The 22,981-nt window shown below is 41.9% G+C and overlaps 3 protein-coding genes across 4 annotated transcripts; 2 read left to right on the top strand and 1 right to left on the bottom strand.

Annotated features, from left to right (window-relative positions):
- The first annotated feature begins 1,725 nt into the window (after window positions 1-1,725).
- LOC112231193 (putative nuclease HARBI1) lies at window positions 1,726-4,124 on the top strand. The gene is made up of 4 exons (XM_024397810.2): window positions 1,726-2,217; window positions 2,311-2,426; window positions 2,538-2,649; window positions 2,731-4,124. The coding sequence occupies exons 1-4, from the start codon at window positions 1,785-1,787 to the stop codon at window positions 3,120-3,122; spliced, it is 1,053 nt and encodes a 350-aa protein (XP_024253578.1). The 5' UTR covers window positions 1,726-1,784; the 3' UTR covers window positions 3,123-4,124.
- Window positions 3,726-6,081, bottom strand: LOC112231194. Of its 2 annotated transcripts, none has more exons than XM_024397813.2 (8): window positions 5,815-6,081; window positions 5,219-5,289; window positions 4,957-5,130; window positions 4,797-4,864; window positions 4,648-4,707; window positions 4,404-4,469; window positions 4,124-4,195; window positions 3,726-3,814 (listed from the first exon to the last, which is right to left on the bottom strand). In XM_024397813.2, exons 1-8 carry the CDS (start codon window positions 5,976-5,978, stop codon window positions 3,809-3,811), a joined length of 681 nt encoding a protein of 226 aa, XP_024253581.1. In that variant the 5' UTR covers window positions 5,979-6,081; the 3' UTR covers window positions 3,726-3,808. The 2 variants fall into 2 exon arrangements, with proteins under 2 accessions (XP_024253581.1, XP_024253579.1); XM_024397811.2 differs by having other exon boundaries at window positions 4,124-4,261; window positions 5,815-6,079.
- Window positions 6,082-14,683: 8,602 nt separating this feature from the next.
- LOC112231192 (M-phase inducer phosphatase 1-A) lies at window positions 14,684-19,959 on the top strand. Its single transcript, XM_024397809.2, has 15 exons — window positions 14,684-14,792; window positions 15,066-15,182; window positions 15,426-15,514; window positions 15,927-15,969; window positions 16,290-16,317; window positions 16,412-16,477; window positions 17,150-17,338; window positions 17,597-17,680; window positions 17,770-17,976; window positions 18,145-18,240; window positions 18,332-18,394; window positions 18,487-18,585; window positions 18,698-18,831; window positions 18,947-19,058; window positions 19,152-19,959. Exons 1-15 carry the CDS (start codon window positions 14,716-14,718, stop codon window positions 19,290-19,292), a joined length of 1,545 nt encoding a protein of 514 aa, XP_024253577.1. The 5' UTR covers window positions 14,684-14,715; the 3' UTR covers window positions 19,293-19,959.
- The last annotated feature ends 3,022 nt before the right edge of the window (window positions 19,960-22,981 follow it).

The raw sequence follows: 22,981 nt of genomic DNA, 5'->3' as shown, positions 1-22,981 counted from the left end.
GAGTAAGTTGACTGGTACTGTACATCTCCGAGATTGTGATGAGGCATATATTTGTGGAAGTGTTTAAAAATATTTCTAGTGTTGAAAGTTCCAAGAGCACAGTGGTCTCCATCATTGGGAAGTTGAAAAAAATATGGAACTACCCAGACTCTGCCTAGTGCTAGCTGTCCGACCAAACTGAGCAACCAGGCAAGAACGACCTTGGTCAGGGAGGTGACCAAGAACCCAATGACCACTGACAGAACTACAGAGCTCCTTGGCTGAGATGGGAGAACCGGCCAGAAAGACAATAGTCTCTACAGCACTTCACCAATCTGGGCTTTATGGGAGAGTGGCCAGACGGAAGCCACTCTTGAGAAAAAGCCACATGACAACAAACCTGGAGTTTGCAAAAAGGATGTGAAAGACTCAAGAGCATAAGGCAAGATATTCTGTGGTCTGAAGAGACAAACATTTAAATATTTGGCCTGAATGCAAAGCGCTGTCTGGAGAAAACCAGGCACAACATCACCCGTCTAACACCATCCCTACTGTGAAGCATGGTGGTGGCAGCATCATGCTATGGGGATGCTTTTCAGCGGTAGGGACTGGGAGACTGGTAAGGATAGAGAAAACAATGAATGGAGACAAATACAGGCAAATCCTTGATGTGAACCTGCTTCAGAGTGCAAACGACAGACTGAGGGCAAAGATTTACGTTCCAACAGGACAATGACCCCAAGCATACAGCCAAAGAAATGCTGGAATGGCTTCAGAACAAGAATGAGAAAGTCCTTGAGTGGCCCAGCCAAAGCCCAGACTTGAATCCTATAAAAAATCTATGGAAAGACTTGAAGATTGCTGTTCACTGCCACTCCCCATCTAATTTAGCAGAACTTGAGAAAATCTGCAAGGAAGAATGGGAGAAAATCCCCAAATCCAGATGTGCAAAGCTGATACAGACATACCCAAGATGACTCAAAGCTGTAATCTCAGCCAAAGGTGCTTCTACAAAGTGTTGATTTAGGGATGTGAATACTTATGTAAATTAGATATTTCTGTATTTAATTTAATAAATTTGCAACCATTTCAAAAAACATGTTTGCACTTTGTCATAATGGGATATTGTGTATGGATGGGTGGTGAAGAATATTTAATACATTTTTAATTCAGGCCGTAACACAACTAAATGTGGAATAAGTCAAGGGGTATGAATATGTTCTGAAGGCACTGTATGTGTTGTCCACTAATCATAACCATAAGTATGCAATTTCCTTTCAATAACAGCGGAGCAAAAACCATTGATGATCATGCCAAAGCAGATTGAATGCATTCAGTCACCACAGTTTATATTGCTCATGCAAAGAGGGGAGGATTTAAACTTTTATGCAATCACTACCACTAAATATTCAGAGACAAACAGTATTTCAATTTCATGTAAGCTATTCATGCCATTGGTATTTACAAATACTCAAAATACATCCCTCATAGGGACTGGGGGGGGTGAAATAACATGTAGCTAGCTAATCTTCCTCTATTTCTGGACTCAGGTGAGAGTATTTGTACTGAAGTGAATGGGAAAACAAACTGAACAAAATATATCTATATATATATATATTTATTGCCATTATTAAATTTGTGATTGTTTTAATAGTTGACACAATTAGTACAGTTAATATATTGTTTTTGTTGAATTCACAATTAATTAATTTGGGGGCTTTTATTTTGAAGATGTCATTCCGGATATTCCGTCAGCAGAGAAAACAAATGAACGTTTTGTCCATCCACGAATTTTGCTTTGAACGATGGCGTGCCCTTTTTTACGAGATCCAATTGACATCGGGGCACAAGTTGTGAGAAAAACAATACGAACTAAGCGTTTGTTCAAAGACAGACAAAATCCTCTAAGTTTTTCCGAAGAATACATTAACGAGAGGTATCACTTCTCGTCTCATTGTATAGTATTCCTGGCGGATCTGTTGACACCTTCATTGAGCAACGATACACTCCGCAGCTGTGCGCTTACAGTAATGCAAACACTCTGCATCGGTTTACATTTTTTCGCATGTGGAGAATATATGCATGCAGTCGGTGACGCTGAAAATTTGAGCGTATCCACAGTTTGTCGAGCCATACGGAGAGTATGCATCGCACTGACGAGAATTCTCCCGGATTTCGTGAAGTTCCCTGGTCATTGTTCTCAACAAGAAGTTAAAGACGGCTTTTATAGAATAGCAGGTTATGTATATCATAGTAGGCCAATGCTTTTGTTAGCTTACAGTTTAACTTACTAGTACTATCTAAATAATTTAACGCCTGTGATCGTTGCAGGACTACCTAATGTAATTGGTGTGGTGGACTCCACTCACATATCCATCAAAGCGCCTTCAGGACCAGAGGTATCTGATTATACTAATCAGAGATCATTTCACAGCATAAATGTGCAGGTAATACTGGGGAAGGTGTAAATGCTTAACTGTGATAAAGAAATCATATTTAAAAAATATATTCCTAGAGAATGTAATTTGAAAACTCACTGCATTGTAAATCTTTTCCAGATGGTTTGTGATTCGCAATGTCTCATCACAAACATTGAGGCAAAGTGGCCTGGATCTGTGAATGACTTCCACATACTCCAAAAGAGTGTGCTGTACCATCAGTTTCAGCAAGGTGACATTACGCAATGACAAATGTTACAACTTCCAAGTTCTATGATTTCAGCATGTCTCTCTTACCTCCCTTACTTCTCAGGTTGTTTTGATGGGCAGCTTGTGGCTGACAATGAGTATCCCTGTCTTCCATTCTTGATGACGCCATACCTGAATCCTAAACCAGGCGCAGAGAGCTGCTTCAACGAGGCACTGTACGAGACAAGGGCATGCATTAAGACAACATTCACCACGTTACGGTCCCGATTTGGTTGTTTGAAGGGTCTCAGAGTATCGCCACAGAGAGCTTGTGACATAATAGTGGCATGCATGGTCCTTCATAACGTTGCAATCATTCGTAAGGAGGCTCCACCCTGTTTCAGTTGGATGCCCCGGAAAAACCCAGAGCCTGTTCACTGTGATTACCAAGATGGTACAGCAATCAGGGATAGCATTGCTGCTCAGCTCTTTTTGTCATGCAGCCAAGTGTTATGACAATTTCACACAATTACATTTTCTCCCCTAAGTGATTGAACCACAGTGGCCTTTTCTCAATTGGATTTGCTCAACTCCTGGATCCCATGTCCTCTGTTCTCTCTGGCCCCCATTTTTTTTAAAGTTAAAAGCTAATGAGATTTGAAAATGTGCTTATATGAAATGATTCCTCCAATCATGCATCATCAGGCAAATTACATTTACAGGGTGGAATCCCAAAATACATGTAGCTAGTTGTACAAGCTATTTTATAGATAAAAGGATAGCATATTGTTTTTAAATGTTTGCATGCTTTTCTGATTTTAGAAAACAATTGGTGATTCATAGGGGGTGTGGCAGATGTCAAAACTTTTCTGAAAAGGACTCCGGTAAGCTACACTTGTGCTTCCTTGCCAAAAGGAGGCTATTGAGGAGGGGAGGACAGTCTTCCGTTTGCCTACTAACAAATTAACATGCTCCTCGACCACTTTCTGGGTCACGGGAGGAGGGTAGACTTCTGCCCAAATGAGAAAAGGCCACTGACTACATATAGACACTGCACCACTCCAGAGATATGCCCTCCAGAGATCAGTAAATGGAAGAAGGAATCTGACACACCTTTTTTTTTGGGGGGGGGGGGGGACATTTATTCAATAAGTAAAACTGAAAGATTGCAATAACTGTACATAAGCATGATTCATTTCCGTTCACGACTGCAAAGAAAAGAGAAACATGTAAACATGAGCTAAGGTTGATAGATATTTCATGAATAAATCCAAAATTTGGTTAAATTAGAAATATGACAACTGGTTGTTGAAGTGATGTGGATGGTTTTAGGTTAATTTACATTCTGAACAGCCTTCCTGTTAGTTTTCCCCAATCCTGGGCCTTTTACCACCAAGTTTGACTTTGTTTATGCAAAAGTTCTAAGTTGATTGTTTATTTAACTGTTCTACAATTCTACTAACATGATGCTGCTTGTGTGACATGACATCTTGTAAACATTAAGGTGTGGAACTTACATTTAATTGTTTCTCAAGTAATTTCATCTCCAAGGACATCTTTTGCATCTTTAATCTCCTGTAGTCAATCTCCTGTTGCAAGTATTTCATATACAAGTCCTTCACTTTGACATTTGAGGGCTTTCTTTTTTTGTCCCCCTTAAAAACATTGAGATTTAATCAAATGCATAATTTGTATTAATGGCTGCCATTACACCCATAATTTTCTCAGTATATTGTATTCATAATGTAGAAATATTAGACCTTACATGGCAAACACTTTTTTTTGGTGTAATCTTACCTCTCTGTCCCATGTTTTGGAAGTGGATGGTGTGGCCTCAGGTGACGTCTCGTTTATGCCTGGACCCTATGGAGGTGTAATGTTTAGGCCATTATCTTTATCTATGAAGTCCGATAACTGATTAGGCCACTTCCAGAATACTTTATATAATAACTATATACGCATCAAATACATTAATTTAACACATTCCACTTGAACATTTTCCAACCACACATCTCTTCTGAATAAACCATATTAGGCCTACCTCATGTATAGACGAATCTGACGTGATATCTTCAGCATTGTCAATGTATACGACTGGTACCTGAAACATACAAAGTAGTCAAATTAACAAAAGTACAGTAGGCTGAGAAACAACTGCTTGAATGTTATCTGTAGCTTTTGACAACTCACATTATTCATTGACACTTCGGACCCAGATTCTGCAGTGATCTCCTCTGATGTCATGTGGTTTGCTAGCACTGCAAATGTATAATGCTTGTGTTAAAAAAAATGGTGAGATCAATGCCAGATCTAAAAAGATGCAGTGGTGATCTCAATGGATTAGACTTGCCTCTCACAAAGTTTGAGCAGGAGAGTGTTGACTCGAGTTCTGTGGAAGAGGTTTCCTTTGTGATAGTGTCTATAGTGGAACAGAATTTATGGGTTTCAGCCATCAGGTCCTCTGCAGCAGAAAAGACAGGTTGCAGTGGGCCTTCCTTGATCTTCCGCCTATCTGCTTTTTTGGCTGGAATCAGAGATTACATTGTAAATTAGTATCTTGACAAAACGTCACAGTGGAGTCTATGGGGCAGTGCACGGACTGTGCAGCTCACCTGTTTGTACCATGTTCTTGTATTTCACCTTGACCTGCAGCCAACTTCGTTTTACTCCAGATGGATTAACCCTGTCAGGTAGGTGAAATAGTTTAATCTGAATCAATGAGTAGTTACAACATCTTCTCTACACACAACAAATAGCCTATCCAAAAACTGGATTGTTTACTTTGTGTTTATGTTTAACTTTCATCTCCACTGACTGTTTGACTTGAAATTGCAATATTGTCGCAAGCCATAGGTTGACATCTTGCAATTTCAATGGATAACCACAGATGAGATGGATGAGGGAAAGCATGTAACCTTAACAGTAACCGTTATCTTTAGAATAATGTTAGCTAGCTAGCTATACCAGCTGTTCGAAGATGCTGGTCAGACAGCTAACTTAGTTAGCTAAATTTGTTATCAGACAGGAATTACAAAGCCATTCATGGTTCCTTGTCAGACTGTACTGTAGCTAATGAACTACTGAACGTAGCTAGAGTAACAAGCTAGTTAGTCAGCCCACTTCTTTACCCAGAGAGCTATCAACCAATTCATCACGCTACACTCACTGGGTACTGTATTTAAAATCTATGGCAGCTCACGTTACTTACGCGTTGACTGAATCGGCAATTTTCTGCCATGCTGCCTGTCTCGCTTTACCAGCAGCAGTTGTATTATTTTTGTGATTGAAAATATGTTTTAGGTCCTCAAAACGCTGAAGTATAACTTGCTGCTCTGCAGCACTGAAAAAGGCTGCCCTATCTCCTTTTTCCATTTTTTAAAATCACGTGGTGTGGTCGTTGTCATGGAGACTTACACATCCTCCTAGCTCAGGCTATTTATTTATCTTTATTTGTTTATATTATTTGAATATGATGCCCTACCTAAACAGATTCTGAAAATGAGAGAAAAGTAGATGCATATGATATTGAGAATAAGAACATTATGCCCTCTAAGAGGTCTTGACCTTTATGGCACACGTGCAAGCCCTGGCCTGTACAGGGTTAGTCTGAGACATTTCAAACTTTATGTAACATTATTTTGTTTGTTATTTTTAGTTTATAATTTTGTACAATTTTTTTTGTCTTATTATGTATTTATTTTTTATTTATTTTTTTACCCTTTTTTCTCCCCAATTTCGTGGTATATTGGTAGTCTTGGACAGTCTTGTCTCATCGCTGCAATTCCTGTACAGACTCGGGATAGGCGAAGGTCAAGAGCCGTGCGTCCTCTGAAACACGACCCAACCAAGCTTCTTGACCCAACCACTGATTCTTGACACAATGCCCGCTTAAACCGGAAGCCAGCCAATGTGTTGGAGGAAACACCTGGTATACCTGGCAACCGTGTCAGCGTGCATGTGCCCGGCCGCCACAGGAGTCGCTAGAGCAAATAGGACAGGGACATCCTTGTCGGCCAAACCCTCCCCTAACCCAGACAACGCTGGGCCAATTGTGTGCCGCCCCATGGGTCTCCCGGTCACGAAAGAGCGTGGACTCGAACCAGGATCTCTAGTGGAACAGCTAGCACCTGCGATGCAGTGCCTTAGACCACTGCGCCACTCGGGAGGCCCAAACTGTAAAGTTGTTAATGTGGGAGCCAGTCCTTCTGCCTAGGCCTAGGGAGACTAGCCTAGAGGTTAGAGTGTTGGGCCTGTAACCAAAAGGTTGTTGGTTCGAATACCTGAGCTGACAAGGTGAACAATCTGTCGATGTGCCTTTGAGCAATGCATTTAACCCTAATTTGCCTCGGGGGCGCTGTACTACTATGGCTGACCCTGTAAAACAACACATTTCACTACACCTATCCAGTGTATGTGACAATGAAAAGAAAACATAAATAAACAGATTTAGTACACAACTTGTTTCAAGCAGACCACCATAGTCCTGTGCCCAAGAACGCACTCACATCTGTAGCCATGAAAGGCTGGTCATGGCTCACATCAACACCCTCACCCTGGACCCGTTCACTCCAATTTGCATACCGCCCTAACAGATCCACAGATGATGTAATCTCTATTGCAACCAACACTGCCCTCACCCATCTGGACAAAATACCTATGTAATAATGCTGTTCATTGACTACATACAGCTCAGGAATTCAACGCCATAGTCCCCCCCAAGCGCAGGACCCTGGGACTGAACATCTTCTGCAACTAGATCCTAGACATCCTGGCAGGACGCCCTCAGGCGGTTAGGGTGGGCAAGAACACATCAGGGGTGTGTGCTTAGTCTCCTACTGCACTCTCTGTTCACCCACGACTGCAAGGCCACATAAATCAAACACAGGGCATGCGCCAGAATGAACCAGTTGGAATGGCCTTTGACTTCCATAGGTGGCAAACTTTTTTCACAGGACCTCCTATGTGTGCACAGGCTTGCTTGCACAGGCGGGTTCACCATTTTTTAAATGGATGTAATAGTAAAGACCATAGGCAGTTTGTCACGATCATCGTAAGAAGCGCGTAAGAAGCGGACCAAAGCGCAGCGTGGTGTGAATGCATCATTTAATAGATGACGAAAAACACGAACAAATACAATAAACGACCGTGAAGCTATCATAAGAACTGTGCTGACACAAGTAACTAACATAGACAATCACCCACAAACAAACAGTGAAATCCAGGCTACCTAAGTATGATTCTCAATCAGAGACAACTAATGACACCTGCCTCTGATTGAGAACCATACTAGGCCGAAACATAGAAATCCCAAAATCATAGAAAAACAAACATAGACTGCCCACCCCAACTCACGCCCTGACCATACTAAATAACGGCAAAACAAAGGAAATAAAGGTCAGAACGTGACACAGTTCCTGAGTTTCAAGTTTGTGGAAGCTTACAATTTAATTTACCATTTCAACCGATCTGTGTGCCAGTTATGATTATTTTTATATGCGTATTTTCGTGGAATAGTTTCATTTCAATAATAATGTTTCAAAATCATTGTCACGTGGTTAATCATATAAATCTGAAGTCAAATGATAAAAATCTAAAAGTTAAAATTTAACTAAGCTGAGAGAACCAGCCTAATATGGACACATTGATACACTGTGGTCCATTGTTGGCTAAAGAAATAAAAGAATAGAACTCAGTGATAGCCTATGGCCAATGCAGCAGTAGGGCTATAACGTATATGGTCAACTAAGTAAAATACATAGGCCTAAAGCCAACAAATAAAAAAAGTAGAAAATATTCTGGTTCTTTCAATCACATTCATCTCTCGACTCTGCCTGTCTACTTCCCTTTCTATCTGTCTTAACTTGAGCTATTGCTAGTGAAGTGCAACATTGTAATAAATATTCACTGGGTTCGCCAGAAGCTGTCGCTAGCAAATTTGACATTTTTATCAACTAGCCTATTCCGGGTGCTCAGAATCTCCTGTGTCAGTGAGCTCAGGACAGACATGTGTTTTTTATGACGTTTCCACTGGATATATCCCGTACAAAAAGCTAGTTTTGAAACTGCAGTAAAAAAAAAAAAGTGTTATTGTGGACGCAGTATTTGCAGCAATACTGCAGTTATAATGCACTCATGATATTTTGGTCTTTCCCACTGAGGTTTGGTGATCATCGAGGTCGGGAGTGTTGGCTAAGTCATCCTCCCTGGTGAAGTATTTTGAATGATTTTATTTAGACAGGAGTAATTATATAATTTTGGCGAAACATCCATTTACTTTAGGGCAATCCAAGCATCCTGACAGTGCACTGATCATCCGCTAACTATCTTTTCCAATTCTGACTCTTTAGGTCCAAACAGCATCAGATACGTTGTCTACACATACTGAGAGAGAAGGGCGCCGTTTCCCTTGCTGGAATGCTTTAACAATGTCTGGTTTCTCTGTCCTAATAATGTTGAGGGAGTGTGTGCACCTGAGCACGCACAGAAGTAGGCCTGCTGCATACAAAAGTAGGAAAAGTGCCATTTTTTTAATGTTATTCTTATTTAACTATTTATTCAAAACAAATTCTTATTTACAATGAAGGCCTACCAAAAGGCAAAGGCCACCTGCCGGGACCGGGGCTGGGATAAAAAGAAGAAGAAAGGACAAAACACACATCATGACAAGAGAGACACCACAACACTACATAAAGAGAGACTAAGACAACAACACAGCACGGCAGCAACACATGATAACAACACAGTAGCAACACATCATGGCAGGTGCACAACATGGTAGCAGCACAAAACATGGTACACACACTATTGGGCACAGATAACAGCACAAAGGGCAAGAAGGTGGAGACAACAATACATCACACGAAGCAGCCACAAGTGTCAGTAAGTGTGTGCATGATTGAGTCTTTGAATGAAGAGATAAAACTGTCCAGTTTGAGTGTTTTTTGCAGCTCGTTCCAGTTGCTAGCTGCAGCAAACTGAAAAGAGGGGTGACCCAGGGTTGTGTGTGTTTTGGGGACCTTTAACAGAATGCGACTGGCAGAATGGGTGTTGTATGTAGTGGATGAAGGCTGCAGTAGGTATCTCAGATAATTGTATAAATAAGCATCAAACAGTAGGTCTTGCGATGGGTATACAGAGATGACCAGTATAGAGTGGAGTGATGTGTCCTATAAGGAGCATTGGTGGCAAATCTGATAGCCGAATGGTAAAGAACATCTTGACGCTCGAGAGCACCCTTACCTGCCGATCTATAAATTACGTCTCCGTAATCTAGCATGGGTAGGATGGTCATTTCAATCAGGGTTAGTTTGGCCCCTGGGGTGAAAGAGGAGCGATTACGATAGAGGAAACCAAGTCTAGATTTAACCTTAGCCTGCAGCTTTGATATATGCTGATATAACAGTATAACTTTAGACCGTCCACTCGCCCATACTCGGGCGCGAACCAGGGACCCTCTGCACACATCAACAACAGTCACCCACGAAGCATCGTTACCCATCGCTCCACAAAAGCCACTACTTCAAGGTCTCAGAGCAAGTGACGTCACAGATTGAAACGCTATTTAGCGCGCACCACTACTAACTGGCTAGCCGTTTCACATCCGTTACACTGAGAGAAGGACATTGTACCGTCTAGCCATACTCCCATGTACTAGTATGAGGCAATGTCTGATTTCTGGTTGTCATAGCTCCCCATGTCCACCACTAATAAGGTGAGCTTCTCAATAATGTTTTCTTCACCTCACACAGTAAATCAACAAAGTCTGTTTGTTTTTTACATCCATTGGCAATGATAGTTCCTCAGTATTTGAAAAATCTTTCCAACACCAAGCCTCAGTGTGAAAGAGCAAAATATATTGATCTGATGATTCCATATATCCAGCGAAAACTTCCTAAAAAGAACAGCTGTCCTGAACTCACTGGTGTGAGAAACTCAGAGTGCCGGAATAGGCTAGTTGATACAATGTTGCAAGTTCGCTATAGTGACAAATTCAGGCTGGACCCAGTTGATGATTTAAAACAATGTTGCACTTCACTAGCAATAGCTCAAGTCAAGAAAGATGGAAAGGAAGTCAGACAGGTGGAGTAGAGAGATGAATGTGATTGAAAGAGACAGAATTTTCATCAGGGTATTTTATACTGTTTTTACTTGTCAGCTTTAGGCTTTAGTTGAAGATGGATCACAGTGTATCAATGTGTCCATATGGCAGAGGTTGGTGCTCTATCCTTAGATTACTTTTAATTTAGAGATTTTTATATTTTACTTCAGATTTGTATTATTAACCACGTGACAACGATTTTGAAAAAGGTCAATTGTATTATTGAAATGAAGTTGTTCCATGAAAATGCATATATAAAAATAATCATAACTGTCACTCAGATCGTTAGAAATGGTAGGATAAATTGTAAGCTTCTCCAAACTTGAAATTCACGAGCTGCCTGGTCTTTACTACAACACTTTACTACAACGTGCCAGCCTATGGAAATCAACAGCTCATTCAACTGACTTGTTCTGGCCAGATATAGTCTACACATACTGAGACAGAGGGGCGCTGTTTCGCTCGGTCGGATACTTAAACTAAGATTGATGCGTCTTTCTGTTGGCGGGGTCAAATAAATTATCAATAATTCAATATTTTATTTGGATGGGCAAGAAGGTACAGTAGGGCAGACAAGGCCCCCTTATACCCACCCATAATGCATCATCAAGTTTGCTGACCACACAACAGTGGTAGGACTGCTCACAGATGATGATGATGATGAGACAGCCTATAGGGAGGAGGCCAGGACAACAACCTCTCCCTCAAAGTCAGCAAGACAAAGGAGTTGATTGTGGACTACACAAAACGGAGGGGCGAGCACACTCCCATCCACATCAATGGGGCTGTAGTGGAGCAAGTAGAGCTTCAAGTTCCTCGGTGTCCACATAAATAAGGAATTAACATGGTCCGCACACACCCACACAGTTGTGAAGAGGGCACGACAGCGTCTCTTCCAACCTCAGGAGGCTGAAAAGATTTGGCATGGGCCCTCAAATCCTTAAAAAGTTCTACAGCTGCACCATTGAGATCATCTTGACTAGCTGCATCACTGCTTGGTATGGCTACTGCAAGCCACTACAGAGTGTGGTGAGTAAGGCCCAGTACATCACTGTGGCCGAGCTCCCTGCCATCCAGGACCTCTATGCCAGGTGGTGTCAGAAGAAGGCCTAAAAAAAATGGTCAAAGATTCCAGATACCCAAGCCATAGACTCTTGTCTCTGATAACGCATGGCAAGCAGTACCAGTGCCTCAAGTCTGTAACCAACAGGACCCTGAACAGCTTCTACCCCCAAGCCATACGACTGCTAAACAAGACTGCTTAATAGCTAATCAAATGACTACCTACTGCTGCCACTGTCTTATCTATCCTGTTGCCTAGTAACTTTAACCCTACCTATATGTACATAGCTACCTCAATTACATCATACCCCTGTACATCAACTCTGTACTGGTACTCCCTGTATATAGTCATGTTATTACATCATACCCCTGTACATCAACTCTGTACTGGTACTCCCTGTATATAGTCATGTTATTACATCATACCCCTGTACATCAACTCTGTACTGGTACTCCCTGTATATAGCCATGTTATTACCTCGTACCCTTGCATATCAACTCTGTACTGGTACTCCCTGTATATAGCCATGTTATTACCTCGTACCCCTGAACATCAACTCTGTACTGGTACTCCCTGTATATAGTCATGTTATTACCTCGTACCCCTGTGCATCAACTCTGTACTGGTACTCCCTGTATATAGTCATGTTATTACATCATACCCCTGTACATCAACTCTGTACTGGTACTCCCTGTATATAGCCATGTTATTACATCATACCCCTGAACATCAACTCTGTACTGGTACTCCCTGTATATAGTCATGTTATTACATCATACCCCTGTACATCAACTCTGTACTGGTACTCCCTGTATATAGTCATGTTATTACATCATACCCCTGTACATCAACTCTGTACTGGTACTCCCTGTATATAGTCATGTTATTACATCATACCCCTGTACATCAACTCTGTACTGGTACTCCCTGTATATAGTCATGTTATTACATCATACCCCTGTACATCAACTCTGTACTGGTACTCCCTGTATATAGTCATGTTATTACATCATACCCCTGTACATCAACTCTGTACTGGTACTCCCTGTATATAGTCATGTTATTTTTTACTCGTCAGTGTTATTCGTTATTCACTGTGTATTTATTCCTTGTGTCATTATTTATATATTTAAAAAAATCTTTAACTCTGCATTGTTGAAAAAGGACCCATAAGTTAGCATTTCACTGTTAGTCTACACCTGTTGTTTATGAAGTATTTGACCAATTCAATTTAATTTGATTTGAGGACCAGACTCTAGCCCTACCTGAACCTTTCATTCCTGCTAGAGTTTAGAGTAGGGATGTGCGACTGGTGGCTTGTGCTCCCCTTTTGATGGCAAATGTGGAAAAGTGTGTGGAATTGCAGCACACTATACTGTAGCTTATAAATTGCAACAGTTTCATGCAACAGTTTCAAATATTTTACTGAGTAACAGTTCATATAAGGAAATCAATCAACTGAAATAAACGAATTAGCCTCTAATCTATGGATTTCACATGACTGAGATTACAGATATGCATCTGTTGGTCACAGATGTCTTAAAAAATGGTAGGGGCGTGGATTAGAAAACCAGTTATCTGGTGTGACCACCATTTGCCTCATGCAGCGCGACACATCTCCTTGACATAGAGTTGATCAGGCTGTTGATTGTGGCCTGTGGAATGGTGTCCCACTCCTTTTGGCTGTGGGAAGTTGCTGGATATTGGCGGGAACTGGAACACACTGTCGTACACGTAGATTCAGAGCATACCAAACATGCTCAATGGGTGACATGTCTGGTGAGTATGCAGGCCATGGAAGAACTGGGACATGTTCAGCTTCCAGGAATTGTGTACAGATCCTTGTGACATGGGGCCAGGCATTATCATGCTGAAACATGAGCTGATGGCGGCAGATGAATGTCACGACAATGGGCCTCAGGATCTTGTCACGATATCTCTGTGAATTCATTTTGCAATCAATAAAATGCAACCAGGATTCATCCATGAAGAGCACACTTCTCCAGCATGCCAGAAGCCATCGAAGGTGAGCATTTGCCCACTGAAGTCGGTTACAACGCTGAACTGCAGTCAGGTCAAGACTCTGGTGAAGAAGATGATAACGCAGATGATCTTCCCTGAGATGGTTTCTGACAGTTTGTGCAGAGATTCTTCCGTTGTGCAAAACCACAGTTTCATCAGCTGCCCAGGTGGCTGGTCTCAGACGATTAGGTGAAGAAGTCGGATGTGGAGGTACTGGGCTGGCGTGGTTACACGTGGTCTGCGGTTGTGAGGCCGGTTAGACGTACTGCCGAAATCTCTAAAATGACATTGGAGGCTGCTTATGGTAGTTAATGAACATTCAAATCTCTGGTAACAGCTCTGGTGTACATTCCTGCTGTCTGCATGCCAATTGCATGCTCCCTCAAAACTTGAGATATCTGGGGCATTGTGTGGGACAAAACTGCACATTTTAAAGTGGCTTTTTATTGTCCCCAGCACAAGGTGCACCTGAGTAATGATTAATGCTGGTTAATCAGCTTCTTGATATGCCACACCTGTCAGGTGGATGGATTATCTTGGCAAAGGAGAAATGCTCACTAACAGGGATGTAAACAAATTAGCTTGCAGAATTTGAGAGAAATACGCTTTTTGTTGTTGTGCATATGGAATATTTCTGGGATATTTTATTTCAGCTCATGAAACCAACACTACATGTTGCATTTATATTTTGGTTCAGTATAGAATGAAAGTCTATTGCTTATTTTGTGACAGTCTCTAACAAACACAAGACTGCACCTTTTGGAGATTGGACAGCACTGCCTGAAATGGTCTATGCATATTTTTACCATTAGCTTATAACATTACATTGTAAAACTTTTTGTTTGACACATTTTTGATTTGATGATGATGAGTGATTTTCACTGACAAATCGATGAGTCTGCAACACGGAAGTGACGTTTGATGCCATGCCATTGGTTGTTTCTTTGGTGACACATTTAAAATCCATTTGTCTACTCTCTTTAGCTACGGATATTGTTGAATCGTAAGTTATTTAGCTTAATATATTATGTATCATTTTTGATTATATAACATAACTAACGTTTTATGTAATAATTGTGTAATGATGAGTAAGCTATAGTAGCGCGCTAATAATCTCTAGCTAGCTAGACAACAAATCTACAGTAGCTAGCTAGATAGCTAACGGTAGCTAACTACATCACTCAGTATCTATCTACGTTTAACTGAGGTAGGTCTGCTCCTGCTCTAATGAAAATATTTAGCTAACAACATAATGTGTTTCCCCCTTCTCACGAAGCCTACCGATGGATGGTTACAGTTTATCTATGCCTGGCCCTCACTCACCGGACTACCATGCCTCCCCAATGTCAGAACTCGCCAACTGCTTTACGGGACTCCGCGCCTTTCACACAGGGTAAAAGCTATTATCCTCGAACTACATTAGTTGGCTAACTGATTTCAAGTGTAGGTGGCTATCTGACACTCGAGGGAAAGGCTACTGGACACTCATACTCTGCCATGATCATGTACCATGTTTACATGGATTGTGAATAAGATTAGGCAAGGATTGAGAGTCCAAAATGCCTTGCAGAAATAAACCACACCCATGGCCTTTATACTACTATATTTACCCATGTGTATCTTATGCATTACTCAGTGACACTCCTCGGAGATGTCTGGACCTGTCCAACCTCAGCACTGGGAGTGTAGACGATGCTGCTGCTGCACAGGGATCACCACACAAAGGTGAGCAATGCTTTTTTTACATACTGTAGGTATATTCATTCATAACAACAACAACAAAACAACCCAGGGGGACACCCCAAAGAAAAATCAGAGGCGACAATGGCAAGGCAAAACTCCCAAGGTTAGAAACCCTGGGAGGAACCAGGCTCCTCTTGACTGGGTAGAAGTTCAGTGTGACTATTTTATCTATGCTGGTGTGCAATGCATATTCTCTCCACCAATTTAGCTAGGTACTGTTGCAGAGGCTTTTCAGTTTCAGCTACTTTTTGCACCATTTTTAATTTCAGTTGACACTGCTTTTAAACTTTTGTTTGTCTTTGATTGTCATTGCATTTTTGAGCTCATCGCGACATATTGTTTTCACTCCGTCCTCAACATTTTTATTTGCACATTATTTCCTGCTGGTTTGCAGACAAGCCTACTTCTCCAGTGGCCTTGGACTCTCCTGCACCAAGGTACCAGGCTTATTCCTCTCACCTTCAAGAACACTAACTTGAAGCCTGTGTTTAAAATAAAAATGCCATTTAGCAGACACTTTTATCCAAAGTGACTTAGTCATGCATGCACACATTTTACGTATGGGTGGCCCCGGGAGTTGAACCCACAAACCTGGCATTGCAAGCCCTGTGCTCCAAACATTCTGGAAACACAAATATAATTGTTATAATTTGTTGAGGGATGAGTACCTGCTCCCCATGGGCCCTGTGGATGACAGTGGTACTGTGTTGCTACCTGCATCATCCAAAGTAATGTTCTCCTTTGTTCCCTGGAACAGTCGCATGAAGACGTTGCAGTCCTTCCTGGTAAAGAACAGACTAGATTTACTCTCCATATCAATGGGTTTTGTATGATTATCTCAGTGTGAGTTTAATTAACACACTCTTTCCTGTCTCTTAGCCCAGATTGCTGTGTAGCAGTCCAAAGCTTCACCCCAGTGAACGTCCATTAAGTAACAAGGAGAATGTGAGCGGATGTATTTTCACATTCAGGATTATTTATGATTAACTTATATTCACATGCAAATGCTGTCCAGTTTCTTCTACTACAATACCCTATTTCAATTGTGCCATCAGTGATTGCACCTCTCAAGGGCATATACTGTACAAGATTTTTTAAATCAATAAAGGGGGCGGCAGGTAGCCAAGTGGTTAGAGCATTGGGCCAGTAACCAAAAGGTTGCTGGATCAAAACCCCGAGCTTATAAGGTAAAAATCTGTCATTCTGCCCCTGAACAAGGCAGTTAACCCACTCTTCCCCGGTAGGCTGTCATTGTAAATAAGAATTTGTTCTTAACGATCTTGCATAGTTAAATAAAAAAGTGTCTAGTGACAGCTCAGTGCCCTTTGTGGCTTATTCAATTATGGCCACTAGATGACAGTATGTGATTGCTCAATTTTCTCACTTCTTGCTCTTGTATAGCCATGTGACTTCCAGACCTAGAGCAACAGCACTATGTGGGAACATTCATTGGTAACATTGTGGGAGGCAACCTGTCTTTCTAGAGACTACCTCTTGTTGTATGTAACAGAGAATTGCATGTGGATGTGTTTTTTGAGGACTTACTCAACGCATTCTCTCTCTCTCTCACCTGAATTACAATTACTGCATTGCTGTGTTTAAAAAAAAAATGTTTAGGTGGCCCCAGGGCAGAGAGCGCAGGGCAAGCCGGAGTGTTTGCTGCCTGCTCCAGACTCCCAGCTCCAAGGTGACGGTGAGCCCTGTGCCCTGGGGAGCCCCATCTTCCCTGCACCTCCCTCCCGAACCCAGCACTCCCCAGGGGATGCAGATGGATTCATGGAAATCCTGGAGCAGGAAGCTGATGAGGTGATTTGGGTCTCATAGACGGACGTCTTTACCTCTTGTCCCATTCTGTTAATCCATGTCACTGAACGGTTCATGCAGCGAGGTCTGCACCAGTGTGACTCCTGCTCCTGTATTCAATGCACGGTTCAATCTCGGTTGCTACATCTTTAATGCTTCCTACTACTACTTTTTTTTTTTCTGTCTTACAACATGACTCCTTTCTTTATTTTGAATATCTCCACTGCCCTGCCCTTTCCTCATGTACATTCTCTCCCCCAGGGTTCTATTGCTGTCGCCATGTCATGTAGCATGGCACAGTTGCTGTCTGAACCCCTCATGAACCAGGAAGTGGATCTCTCCTCTGTAAGTCTCCTCTTCTCACATCCACAAACTTGCAGTTGGTTTGAACTTTACTTGGGTGCGAGGAGTAACAGGATATGTACCGTCACTAGGTTTCAGTGTGTCGCCAGGGGGGACGCCGTCTCTTCCGATCCCCTTCCATGCCAGAGCGGTTGGCACGTCCACTGAAACGCACCTCCACCTCCCCCTCCCCAGCCAACCCCCAGCCACTCAAACGACATTGCACCTTCTCCGCCGTCTCAGAGGAGGTGGGCCAGGGAGAGGGAGACCAAGGGGCTGGAATCAACAATGATAGGAAGGTAAGGGTGGGTCAGGAGTGCTATGCTGTATATTGGTAGGGGAGGAGGGTTGTGAAGGTAGGGGTGGGGGAAGGAGGGTAGAAGGGGTGGGGGTTGTGAAGTTAGAGGGGGGTTGGAAGGGAGGGTTGTGAAGGTAGTTTATTTTCTGACTCGTATTCCGCTCACTAGCACCACCTGCATAAGAGGACCCACTCTTTGTGTGATGTGGAGCAGCAGCTGGGTGGGGATGGGATCAATGCAGAACTCATTGGAGACTTCAGCAAGGTAGTATATTGAGACTACAACTAGTTATCCACACTAAAAACAGTTTCACAATCACATGGTCCTGTGAATTAAAATTACTGTTGCATTTTAGGTGCATGCCCTACCCACTGTGACAGGGAGACATCAAGGCTTGAAGTACATCACGGTTGACACAGTAAGCCCAATGATATGTAGTGTGCCAAACAGTGCATGTTACAGGAAGAGCAATTATATTAACAAAAAAATGCAATTCTCTCATTGTCCCAGATGAGTGCTCTTCTGGAAGGGAAGTTCAGCTGTTTGGTTGAGTCTTTTGTTGTGGTGGACTGCCGCTACCCATATGAGTATCAGGGAGGACACATTAAGGTGAGAGATGAACAGAATAAGTCCCTGGACAGTTCTGACTTTTTATCTCAATGTGGGAGATGGTACTGTGTGTGTTCTTCTGAGGTAGTGTTATCCCTGACTTCACCTGCAGGGGGCGCTGAGCCTTCCCAACACAGACAAGGCAGTGGATCAATTGCTATCCCAGAGGCTAAAAGCCCACTCTCCTGATAAGAGGCTTGTGCTAGTGCTGCACTGTGAATTCTCCTCTGAAAGAGCACCCAGAACGTGAGACATGCAGACCTTTCAGTCACGTGTGTGAAATCAGCAGAAATGAGGCTTTTCTGCATGTATTCCATTTGAGATGAAGTCCTTCCTCATGAGTATCCGTCTCACTCTGTAGGTGTCACCTCCTGCGCAGTGTGGACCGCAGTATGAACGAGTACCCAGCCCTGCACTACCCTGAGCTCTATGTCCTCAAGGGTGGCTACAGAGACTTCTACCACTCTCACCAGGTATGGACCTGACCAATACAGAAATGGACTGTGGTCTGTTGGGCGAGGCTGTAGTCAGTTTATTTCTCACTCCTCTGTCTGTGTGTCTGTCAGGAGCACTGTGAGCCCCAGGCCTACTGCCCCATGCACCACGAGGACCACAGAGAGGAGCTTCTGCGGTGCCGCACACACAGCAGAGCCTTGGCCGAAGAGCGCCGCAGACGCCACCACATTCAAACTCTCGTCAAACTCTGAGGCAGTCATGTTGGGGGGGCAGGAGAAGAACAGCCACTCAGAGGGACAGCTGAGTCAAAACGGTGACCTAGAGATTGTCAATTTAATTATCTTTGTCAAAAGAACATATGTGATAACAAATTGGCTTTTTGTTGTTTGATAGCTTTCCAAATATAACCTTTTTCATATGCTGCCATGGAAACTGTGCATATGATCACTGCTGCCTAGTTTTGTCTATTTTCTTTGGATGGCCATGAATAATAACAACACTGGCCATGCATATTCATTACTGCCTGCCAGTTGAACAGGATATGTAATCCACTAATCTCACTGTAGTACCTTTTAATTACAGTAGAGTCCACCGGTCAAGGGCTTTCATTTTTCAGCTTTTGATATGGTTTTAATTTCATTTCCACCTTGTAGAGCAGAAAGGGTGGCATTATTTCCAGTGTCAATCATGGATCTATATATTTGTATTATTATTGGGGATCATGAATCATGATTTTATTTTAACTGTTCTGAATAATACTTTTTTTTTTTTACCAGGGTGAATGACCTTGGAGTTTAGGTTTAATATTTGTTAAATAACTCTGTTTTTAATGTTTTGATTGTCAGGTAGTTGAAAATGTAATTGCTGCATTAACGATTAACGAATGATTTATAATTAAAAAAACACAACCAAATGTAACTATTTTAATGGGTATCATATGAAATGGTCCCTGGACTGTAGAAACCATAACATAATAGAGAAAAATCTTGAGTGGTATTTTTGAAGAAGCTTTGTTGTGTGAATATGCTTAGTCCTGATCCCTCCCTGCCAGTGCTGCAGGTGTGTCTAGTTTGCAGCTGTGATTCCTCCCCCAACACAGCTGGGTTAACTCTATGCCCCTCTCTGTTAAAATCTCCTCCCCCTCTTCTTTGCACAGCAGCTGTAATGCGGAACTGTGGGATTTCACAGGCCCCAGAAAGTGGGATCTGGCTATGCTGAAAGCGGATAGGGTGGGAATGGCCATGATTCAGACTTCAGACCTGTCCCAGGAGGAATGAAGTGGTGCTGGCTGTTGGAGTGGTGGGCCTTTTGGCAGTCAGAACTTTTTGTGGGTTTTTAATACCACCTATGGGGCTGCCTACATACTCCGATCCCTGATTGCTGCCAAAAGTCACTGGCAGCAACAACTCCGAGTCCCAGGCTAGGCAGTCAGAGGATGGCCTTGTTGAGTGGGGAGATGAGGATATTGGTGGAAAGGATTGTCAATTATGAAATCGCATGTTATCAACCTTTATGTCCAACAAATCATCCTGAAGGCTACCATGACTGTCTGTCTAATAGTGCTTTTTGGCATAGTGTAATGTATGGAATATACAAGCGGAGTTCCACTGAGCCAATGGATTTTGAGAGTTGCTTAATCCCTGGTCCACATGCCCTGCAGTCCAGAATGGAGCAGTAGGGAAAGGGAAGTGATCCATTCCATTTTATTAAAGTGGCATTATTACTGTGGCGGTGATGGAGAGATTAGTTGTCCATCAGCACAATATGCAGGAAGCCCAGTTGAAAAGCCCAACTGCTAACAGTGAGAGGAAATCCAACCTAATAGCTGGCTACAATTTGCTAGTTTTTTTTTTTCTGCAGGGTCTAATTACATTTCAATAGAGAAGGCCATCATGTTTGTAATAATTGTAGACGTCCCGTATGTAAGATTTTACTATGGCCTCTGCCAAGAGGTTCAAGCCCTGCTCTTGCTGTTACACCTCAATCACTAGTTGATTGGTGGCAGTGGTGTGATAAACCTGTATGGTAGTTCCACCTCAAAAAGCACAAGAAAAAGTATTTACACACCCTTCATCTCAGATTGTTCTGAAATTGTTTCTGTTAGAAACCAATAAGATTATCATTCCTGCAACATTTTTTGTTGAAATATAACTTTCTCTGTTAAATTAAGTTAATTCATTGTGCCCAGACTGGCCATTTTTAATTTATAGGATTCATATAATATTCAATTATTATAGTACCTAACATCTGATTTGGACCACACTTTTTTTTCTAACAATGAGCTAGACATTCCAGAAGAATCCAAAGAAATGGTCAAAAACTACCCATGGAAACTCCCATACCCCATGTCAATCACACCTCAAAAATGAATATATCATCTCGGTTCTCTGTTTGGCAAGTAGTATAGAGCTGTGGCTCTGAGTGTTGTTTTTTCATACTATGTAATGCATTCTTAGTGAATTTGGTGATGTGTGTCCCCCCCCCGTCCCCAGTCATTGAAGCTATTGGATTCAATACTCTGAGCCGCAGCAATGGACAATGATTACAGGTAACTTATGAGATATTTTGTAGTCATGTGGCGCGAGTTGGAACCAGTGTTTTTCTGGATCAAACGCGCCAAATAAATTGACATTTTGGATATGTATAACGACGGAATTAATCGAACAAAAGGACCATTTGTGATGTTTATAGGACATATTGGAGTGCCAACAAGAAGCTCGTCAAAGGTAAGTCATGAATTATATCTTTATTTCTGGGTTTCGTGTTGTGCCTGGTGGGTTGAATTATGATTGTCTTTGTTTTATGGGGTGCTATCCTCAGATAATAGCATGGTTTGCTTTCGCCGTGAAGCCTTTTTGAAATCTGACACAGCAGCTGGATTAACAAGAAGTGTATCTTTAAGATAATGACTCAAGTAAAAGTGAAAGTCACCCAGTAAAATACTACTTGAGTAAAAGTATTTGGTTTTAAATGTACTTCAGAACAAAAGTAAATGTAATTGCTAAAATATACTCAAAAGTAAAAGTATAAATAATTTCAAATTCTTTATTAAGCAAACCAGACGGCATGATTTTCTTGATTTTAAAAAAATATTTTTTTTATGAATAGCCAGGGGCACACTTCAACACTCAGACCTCATTTACAAACAAAGCATTTGTGTTTAGTGAATCTGCCAGATCAGAGGCAATAGGGATGACCAGGGATATTCTCTTGATAAGTGCATGAATTAGACAATTTTCCTATCCTGCTAAGCATTCAAAATGTTACTAGTACTTTTGGGTGTCAAGGAAAATGTAAGGAGTAAACAGTACATTATTTTCTTTAGGAATGTAGTAAAGTAAAAGTTGTAAAAAATATAAATATTGAAGTACAGATATCCCAAAAAATGACTTAAGTAGTACTTTCAAGTATTTTTTACTTAAGTACTTTTCACCATTGGCCAAAATAGTTGGGGTTAGGGGAAGGGTTAGCTAACATGCTAAGTAGTTGCAAGTGTAACGGATGTGAAACGGCTAGCTTAGTTAGCGGTGGTGCAGCGCTAAATAGCGTTTCAATCGGTGACGTCACTTGCTCTGAGACCTTGAAGTAGTATTTCCCCTTGCTCTGCAAGGGCCGCGGCTTTTGTGGAGCGATGGGTAACGATGCTTCGTGGGTGACTGTTGTTAATGTGTGCAGAGGGCCCCTGGTTCGCGCCCGGGTATGGGCGAGGGGACGGTCTAAAGTTGTTACACAATGTAGAAAGTAGTTGATAAAATGCTAAAGTTGTCTGGTGAGATTCAAACTCCCAACCTTTGGGTTGCTAGATGTTCCTGTTATACGCCCACCTTGACCAACCACCCTACTTTAGTTTTTGCCTTAAGTGACAATCTGTCTCATGCAACCATACCAAATGTAACATATCATACACATTTGAGTGTTCCAGATTTACGTTTACTATATT

The sequence above is a fragment of the Oncorhynchus tshawytscha genome, linkage group LG33 (assembly GCF_018296145.1).
Source record: "Oncorhynchus tshawytscha isolate Ot180627B linkage group LG33, Otsh_v2.0, whole genome shotgun sequence".
NCBI lineage: Eukaryota > Metazoa > Chordata > Actinopteri > Salmoniformes > Salmonidae > Oncorhynchus > Oncorhynchus tshawytscha.
This window is presented reverse-complemented; position numbering and strand designations above follow the sequence as displayed.

Coding starts and splice junctions, on each gene's coding strand:
- LOC112231193 (XM_024397810.2), top strand. CDS start 1,785: ATGGCGTGCCCTTTTTTACGAGATCCAATTGACATCGGGGCACAAGTT. Junction 2,218..2,310: donor CGGCTTTTATAGAATAGCAG/GTTATGTATATC, acceptor TGATCGTTGCAG/GACTACCTAATGTAATTGGT. Junction 2,650..2,730: donor GTACCATCAGTTTCAGCAAG/GTGACATTACGC, acceptor CTTACTTCTCAG/GTTGTTTTGATGGGCAGCTT.
- LOC112231194 (XM_024397811.2), bottom strand. CDS start 5,978: ATGGAAAAAGGAGATAGGGCAGCCTTTTTCAGTGCTGCAGAGCAGCAA. Junction 4,708..4,796: donor CCGAAGTGTCAATGAATAAT/GTGAGTTGTCAA, acceptor TGTATGTTTCAG/GTACCAGTCGTATACATTGA. Junction 4,262..4,403: donor CCAAAACATGGGACAGAGAG/GTAAGATTACAC, acceptor AATGTTTTTAAG/GGGGACAAAAAAAGAAAGCC.
- LOC112231192 (XM_024397809.2), top strand. CDS start 14,716: ATGCCATTGGTTGTTTCTTTGGTGACACATTTAAAATCCATTTGTCTA. Junction 14,793..15,065: donor GCTACGGATATTGTTGAATC/GTAAGTTATTTA, acceptor CTTCTCACGAAG/CCTACCGATGGATGGTTACA. Junction 18,832..18,946: donor TCTGAAAGAGCACCCAGAAC/GTGAGACATGCA, acceptor CTCACTCTGTAG/GTGTCACCTCCTGCGCAGTG.